Genomic DNA, 8,014 nt, shown 5'->3' on the forward strand with positions numbered 1-8,014 from the left:
TTATGCTAGATCTATATGGCTTGGTGTTAATGTGAATGTGAATAATATAAAACAACAACATGGTACTTTGTTCAACTGAATTGTTAGTTGGTTTTCAGTTACTGCACATAACCCTAATGTTTCCTCTTCTGACACAGATCATGTCATGTTTTTGTTTATGATTACTATATCGCATATTTGGAAGGATAGATGTACAGTTGTCTTAAACCCGATAGATCATTCACTATAAACAATATTCGTGTTTTACTTGATGGATGTAGACAGAGAGTTTCTAACCTTTCTCCAAGTAGTAATGTTTTGCACATACAACTACTGAAATGGATATTGAGTATCCATTGCAAGGTAATGAGTCTTCTGTTTGTCAACCAGTTAACAGACTCAAAAATGAAGTTGCTGATTTAGTAGCTAAGAAAGCCATAAGCAGTGGCATAAGTTTTGAGAATGTTGATGTTTTCCCACATGACATACTTGCATGGACACAAAGGGAATATCAATCTTTGTAATTCTGATGCCTAATCAATAAAACTCTCTATTTAGAATCAAAAAAAAGTTCAATGAAAGTTCTCTGCATATAATGAAAGTTTAGAAAGGGAACTTGAATCTGCCATTATATTCCAAATGAGAAGCGTACAGAACTATTAGCAAAATAAGGAATACAAAAGCTGCAGTCTATACATAAGCTTTCAATCTTTCCGGGGTATTCACTTCAGTCTCGTGTGGCAGGAGAGAACATAATGGAAAAGCCTCTTTGCATAATACTATCAAATTAAAAACCTCGAATGTACACTAACGCTTGGATATCGATCGGGAATACTACCTAGTACCTACTTTTAACACGTGTGCACCCCTTTTGTGCTCATTTAGGTCCGTGGAAACACCAGGGTCGTTAGAAAAGAAGGTATATCACAATTCACTCTAAGTGAATATCTACCATTCCAGGTGGAGACTGTGGTCCAACTGCTGCAGCATGATAACCACCATGTTCCATCTCCAAAACCTTTCTTGCAGTTCCCTTGGACTCTTCTTTCCTGCCACCCATCTTTCTTATAGAAATTTCTCCTGATCCAGTGGCGCCTCTAGAAGAATTGCTGCTCTTCAATAAAATTGCAGACTGGATCACTGATCTGAACACACCAGCTTCTCTCAACCCTTTCACGATGGACTGCAAACAAAGAAAGAGGAGAAAGGAGAGGATAAGCTTTTATGCATAAACATAGCTGAATGAGATATGAAAAAGTGTAAATTAAGGAGAAATATCACCATTGCCATATGTAGTGAGGTTAATTTCATGGCTTAGAGCCTTAAGACTATTTTTGTGCGTGAAAAATAATTACTCCTTTCAACTTGGAGCAACTTGTTTTACAATGAAAACAACATTTTCTTTAAAACACATGAAGGTCTCAGCGTGCTACTATAAGGGGAATTGAAAAACACAGAATTTAACAAGCATAATGTAAGAATAAACATAATTATATTTAAATAAACCAAAGAAGCTGAAACACAGCATATTTTTTCCAATATATAAAAGGGAAAAGAACGAAAAGCATGACATTTGAAGATTTTTGGAAGCTGAACTTACCATTGGAGTATATATTCGGGTCAATACGCCTTTCCTGAGAAGTCTTAGGTTTTGTGATTTATCTGTCCACACAACGTGCTCGCGATACCTATAGAAGGAGAAAAAAAATCACATGAGCAAGTTGAATTATGGAAGATCCTTCAAAAATTAACAAGTTCTCCATGCAGCAATATCAGTTAGGTCAATGCTTTTAATAATTAGTAATGCAGTAGAAAGTTTGTAGACTACAATTTAATGTACTACTTTTGGTACAAATAAATATAGGCTTCAAGTATCTAATGGTACCACGACAACAAAGTAAGATTTATGTCTTTCAAAGGCTGTCAAATGTTACCAGTTTCGCATTTCTTCCGTTGTACCAGTCGAAGCAATTATAAAAGCCTGCATAATATATAGGATAACAACTTAACAATTTAGTTTTCATAAACCTAAAATAAATTAAATAAGTAGTGTTATGATGCCAAATAACCATATCTTCAAGACTAAAATATTTCAAGTAGCAAAAGAAGAAAAAAGAGAGAGACTAGGTTATTTCACTGCATAGCAGTAAAATCCAAAAGGTTTCATTTATGCAATCTGTTTCAAAGCAACTACCTGAAACTTATGAGCAAATACAACCACTTCCTAAGTAAGTCATTAGATGTAAACTAAGGTAGGCTAGTAGCTGAACATAGGTATGACTGACGAAACCCAGACAACCTGATCCTGTCAAATTAAGTGGTAGAACAGAAACATGCGCCTTCTCCAGTACTCTAGCTACGTAATATGCACCTTTAATTTCATTAATGCCTTTGCAACGGAATGCCCTTTTAAGGCTTCATCCCAGAAGGCAACAAAATGAAATATTAAGAATATACCACAAGGCCATCTAAAATAACAGCAACTCGGACAATCTATTTTACAGCTAATTTTTCTCAATGCATGGGCTAATCTCTGATGAGGAAAACCCCCTTACCAACAACAGTAGGGTTGGACTGCATGCGGACCCCACAGGCCACTGTATGAAGATTCCGCCACTCAAAGAAAGGTTTTCGTAATAATGAGAAATAGCCATTTAACTTACTAATCTGTCGAACTCCAACATGAAGCATCTTTTGACATCCTCAGTTGTAGGCTTGCAGCTACAACGATCACGTCTAGCAACCAAATCAGAAAATTTAGGGTATGTGTAATGCAAAACAGCTGCCTCCTCCAACTTGATTTCACTGGCAATAATTAACAAAACTGGTTACTTAACATAAAGATAGCTGTATATAACATCATTGTGCTCTTTTTGGCGAGAAAATTTATGATTAAGAAGCTACTCTTGTGAGCGGAAACAATGAAATCTATGCTAATTAAACTAACTCCACAAGCAAGTTACATAAAGAATAAGACATCATACACTTAGATATGAGCATCTTACTTTGGAGTCTTCATGTAGTTGTGCCATCTATGTGCACCATTAGGACGGAGATGATCTTGAATCCGAGCAGCCGATTTCCCATTTCCATAAGTTAAAAAGTAATTTGGGTTGCTACGTATTGCTTCTTTATACATGCCAAAATATGTATCTTTCGGAAGATGGTCATAATTTTTCTTGAACATGGACACCTGTTGGGTAATCATGGGATTTAGAAGTAAACAAGGAATAAAAAGGAATTGGAAGGTTCACATAGAAAAGTATACGTGATCCTTTGCCTTCTGTGCGAAGACATGTGATAGGGCACATGGAGATGATCCAGGGGATGGTTTCCCTGAAGATGATCTCTCCAAGGTTCATACACAAGCCACTTGGAACCTGGGTGATCATGTTCTGTTAGCCAAAGGTTCTACTTGGTAAGTTGTTACTTTGTTGTAGTTCCCAGTTCACCAAAACCCCCTCGGTTATATACATGAATGAACTTTCAATAACACATAAGAATTGAGGTACTCACACACAAGGCATTCTTGAATCTAAGTATTTGCATAACAAGACATTAAGAGGTAAGTAATAATGATGATATCCCCATCAAAATGAGGAGGGTGCGATCTTGACAATCATATATTTCACATAGTAAAAATTCAGACAGCAAATTAACATCATTGTGCCATATAGGCATTTTTAGAAATTGCTTTCTACCTATTAGGAAATATTTTGATTAGCACCATTGGTGCACAATGAAGGAGAGTAATGACTACTATTCATTTTAGGGACATGAAGTGAACTTTCAATTCATATAATATAAGGGCTTAAGAGCTTGACTTCTTAATACAGAATTGTATGGTCGATTTGGGCCTAACGGCATAAATATTCTTAAAATTGAATTTTGAAAAATGTCAGCCTAAGAACTCGGAAATTTTTGCATGTTAATTGATTTATTATCGTGAATGTGGAACTGGAGTCAAATGTCAATTGACAATCAATGTCCCTACAAACAGAAAAAAGTTGTGTATATATGAATGTGCAAACATGTTCTGTAATTAGCAAGACGAGGAAACAAAAGCATTTTCATGCTTTTGAACCTCAGGTACATTCTTCATAAGCATTCAAAATCAAGATCATTTACCTCAGTGAATGGTTCCTTTATGTCATCTCGTTCAACGCTACTTTCCTGAAACAATCAATCATATTAGAAAGCTGCTAGTACTACGTTGATAAACTCACCAAGATAAATCAACAAGCAAACGAAAAAGAAATATCATAGAAATATTGTAATACTCCTTAGATACTAGTTAATTAATTACTGAAGTTTAGTGACCCACTCACATAATTTGGAAATATAACCATATCCACATTCCTAGGTACATCAGAGAGCAATTGCCTCAGAGAATACTCCCGGGCACCTGCTGGATGTAACAACTCATCAGTGTCGAGATGTATGATCCAATCCACGTCAGCATCCTATGATTAATCCAATATGTTTCTTGGTTAAATTAACCTTTGCAGACACAGGGGAGGTAAATGACAGCATGCAATACCCTGTAAATGAGAGCAGAATCATTTTACCCTAGCCATGACAATAGCCATGTCCATATTGAGGGACTGCTTCACAAATAGCTCATAATTACACGGCTTGTAGAAGAAGCTTGACAGCCACGTCTCATTCCAAATCCGACTAATGACAACAGAAGCCATACACGAGAATATATGAGCAACAGATAAAAGAAAACAAAAATAAGAAATGAAGATAAATCACAGCACATAAACAGTTCAAATGATGCTATAAAACGCCCAGTAAAACATCCTGCCCAACAAGCGTACAGAAGTAATTATTAGCTAAAGTCTACATAAAAGAAACTAAAACAGTTGTCCTCGATAAGGAATCAAGAAATAAGGTAGATGCGATCAACAAAGTTTCACATGAAACATCTAAGTCCTATACAGCTTAATGCTAATTCGTCTGCATGTTGGTTGTTGGACTTGAACCGTTAATAAAAATCGTTAATAAAAATCATTCTTATCCTCAACTTACAAATAAAAATTACACCATCTAACAAAAATTATGTATATATGTGGTACTACGAGTCACTGATACCATAAGCTAAAATAGATAAAGACCCTGGCATCAATTTATGGCAATTTGAAAACAAAATTAATTCAAAAGAAAAGAAAAAACGTTAATGGTTAAGAAGTTGATTGCTTGGAAAGAATACTAACCAAAAAGCTGAAGTTTAAAATGATAAAACACAATTCAGAATGAAAATATAACACCACAGAATCTCACCTTCTGGCTTGTTTCTCCTCCAGCTCTCTTGTTCTGTATATTAATTTCAATCCCTAGATAAAATATGTAAAACCCATACACCAATCAGATCCAAATTAATGGTGAAGTAATAGCATTCCCATGTAATTCACACTAAAACAGTAAAGAAGCATATGCGAGAAGAAGATGTCAAAGGTACGAACTGACAGGAATGGATTCCAAGACAGCGGTAACATTAGGAGACGCAGCTTTTCCCTCCACAAATAGAAAGAAGGTTGTAACCCCAATAACTTTATGATAAAAGATCCATGGCAGAATCTGCTCTAGGTCTGCTGAGGTACTTGTCGTGATACATATCTGCATTTAGTTGTAATTAGTCATCGTAGTCAAAAAGTAATTTTCTTACTAAGAATTGAAGGACAACACTGATTATGAATGCACAAGCTATAGAATTTCCCAGTCTAAATTCAAAAAACCCACATCACTTGCAAATGAAATAAAAAGGTTTCAAATCCTTGGGACATCATTTCTGTGTCCCACATTTGGCAGGCATGAAACCCCATATACAAAGGAGAGCTTTACACGGTTTTAATCTAAAATGAAAATGCTGCCAAATTCATGTTGATATTCTATAATTTAAGACCACAAACTCTACCAAATTCAACAAAAGAACTGCAAACGTTTGCACACATAATATCAGGATCCTAGATTATTCTAACCACAATTCATTGGATTTAAGACTAAGAAGCGCGAACAATGTTATATGAAATCAACACTGCATATCTGAAAACAACACCATTAGACATTCCATACCACTTGTACCAATTAGGAAATGCAGATTGACAAAGAGTAGATAACTAAATTAACAAAAAGTTTCATTTGCTGAACAAAAATGTTGAACTAAACACACAAACTGTTCACCATCGATGCTAAATAACTAACAACGAATCATAAATGTTTGGACACTGTGATCAGTATAACAACCATTTTTTCCCGTACATAAATCTTGGCAGTAATCGAACATTAATGAATAAAACAATAAAAATTAATGGAAGTAACAATCGAACAAATAATCAAACATTTTACCAACTAAATCAACCCAGATCCCCAAATCAACCCAATATTACCACATCAAATTGAACCAAATCACCAAAAAAATATATACACAATGTTTAAACTTACTTTTGGTTTAAGATTTGGATCAAAATTCAGTTTCCAATCACGATAATATGGAAATGAAGGTGAAGCACTTCGACTAAGAAGTTGAAAACAATCTGAAGAAGAAGAAGATTGAACATTATCTAATGGAGGATTTGAAGTTCCCATTCCACCAGGGAATTGATATTTATCAGGAGACCAACGTGTAGTTGGATCGTTGATTAAACCACCTCTCCATTGAAGAACAAATGCAAAAGCTGCTAGGGTTAATGGAAGCAGTGTGAGTAGTAATAATAACCGAGTAATAAAGCTTTGTTGTGTTGATGAAAGAGATGTAGATGAAGAAGCAGATGGTCTAGCGGAACTGTAAACACCACCACCAGCCATGACGGAGGAGGAGGAGGATATTTTTTTTCACTTCCAGGGAGAGAAACTGAAATCCATATATTTACTATGTATAAATGGAGTGAGAAATTCTTAGAAGATGTTATGTAACCACTGCTGGAAGCAAGGGTTTCATATTATGTATTAGTTTGCATCTTAATGTAAAATACTTTGGGGTTGAGAGCTGTTAGATCGTTACTACTGACTTTTGAGTTTTACTGTTATTGAAAATGAAAGGTTTAGATCTGAGATGACTAATAGTATTATGTACGACTCAAGTACTGGTAGTTTTTTTTCTTGAATTCAAAAGAGATCGAAGAGACGAAACCGGGAAGACCCGTTTTGTCGTCACCGTATTATCCATCTAGGATGAAGTCGTGTGCGTGTTACGTGTTGCTGTTTTCGAAACTTTTTTGTGAAGCAAGTATACCAACCGATGAATCCATCGATTATGTCAAATGATTTAGGAACCTGCAGAGTTACCTATATAAGCATCAGGATTGAATTCAGAAATGGTCTGGTCATTTTAAGCCGGGAGACACTGATACGGGACACAGGATGGGGATAAAACGTCAGCGACGGAACCAAGGTTTCAAACTAGGAGAGCAAAAAAATATACTACTATATAGCTAAGCAACACTAGTAACCAAGACGGTTGAAAGCCGTGACAAATTCTAATAATAACCTAATGTCATGATAAGTGATTTAGAGGAACGGTGTCCGATGTACAACAACAACGAAAAAAGTAAGCAAAAACGCAATCAACATAATGAATAATTGCGAATGAGAGAGCTTGGAGTGTAAAAGAAGATAAAACACTCACCGTTAGTTATGTTGTTTCCATGGTGACAAAATGCATAAGAAAAGTACATATATTGTTAACCCAATAAATGAGGGTAAATGAGCCAGATTAGTAGATGAGGTGGACACCCACTAAACTTTCTCCAGCCCAGATCTCTTTTCTGGGCAAGTAATCTAATCTCTCAGTTATTTTTAATCTTCAGATTACTTAATTGTGCTCTGCTTTTTCTTTTTTCTGCATTAAGAATTTAGTTAGGTGTTGATGGTGGATTTTTGACGAAGGTCATATTTTTAAAATCATATTGGAAATTATGTACCTCTGATCGGTATCAAAATCATAAGAAATTTGTATCTTCATAAGGGATGAATCGTAGTTCTGTAATATCATCACAGTAATAATATATGACGGCGATATTAGGGTTTCTGA

General features: G+C 35.4%; 1 protein-coding gene across 1 annotated transcript; it reads right to left on the reverse strand.

The window, feature by feature from the left end:
• Window positions 1-554: 554 nt before the first annotated feature.
• On the reverse strand, window positions 555-6,855 carry LOC113322321 (glycosyltransferase-like At2g41451). Its single transcript, XM_026570390.1, has 11 exons — window positions 6,427-6,855; window positions 5,452-5,601; window positions 5,266-5,318; window positions 4,548-4,656; window positions 4,308-4,442; window positions 4,108-4,152; window positions 2,985-3,172; window positions 2,643-2,784; window positions 1,914-1,960; window positions 1,580-1,667; window positions 555-1,162 (listed from the first exon to the last, which is right to left on the reverse strand). The coding sequence occupies exons 1-11, from the start codon at window positions 6,787-6,789 to the stop codon at window positions 911-913; spliced, it is 1,572 nt and encodes a 523-aa protein (XP_026426175.1). The 5' UTR covers window positions 6,790-6,855; the 3' UTR covers window positions 555-910.
• Between the last annotated feature and the right edge of the window lie 1,159 nt (window positions 6,856-8,014).

Source organism: Papaver somniferum, chromosome 11 (assembly GCF_003573695.1).
Source record: "Papaver somniferum cultivar HN1 chromosome 11, ASM357369v1, whole genome shotgun sequence".
NCBI lineage: Eukaryota > Viridiplantae > Streptophyta > Magnoliopsida > Ranunculales > Papaveraceae > Papaver > Papaver somniferum.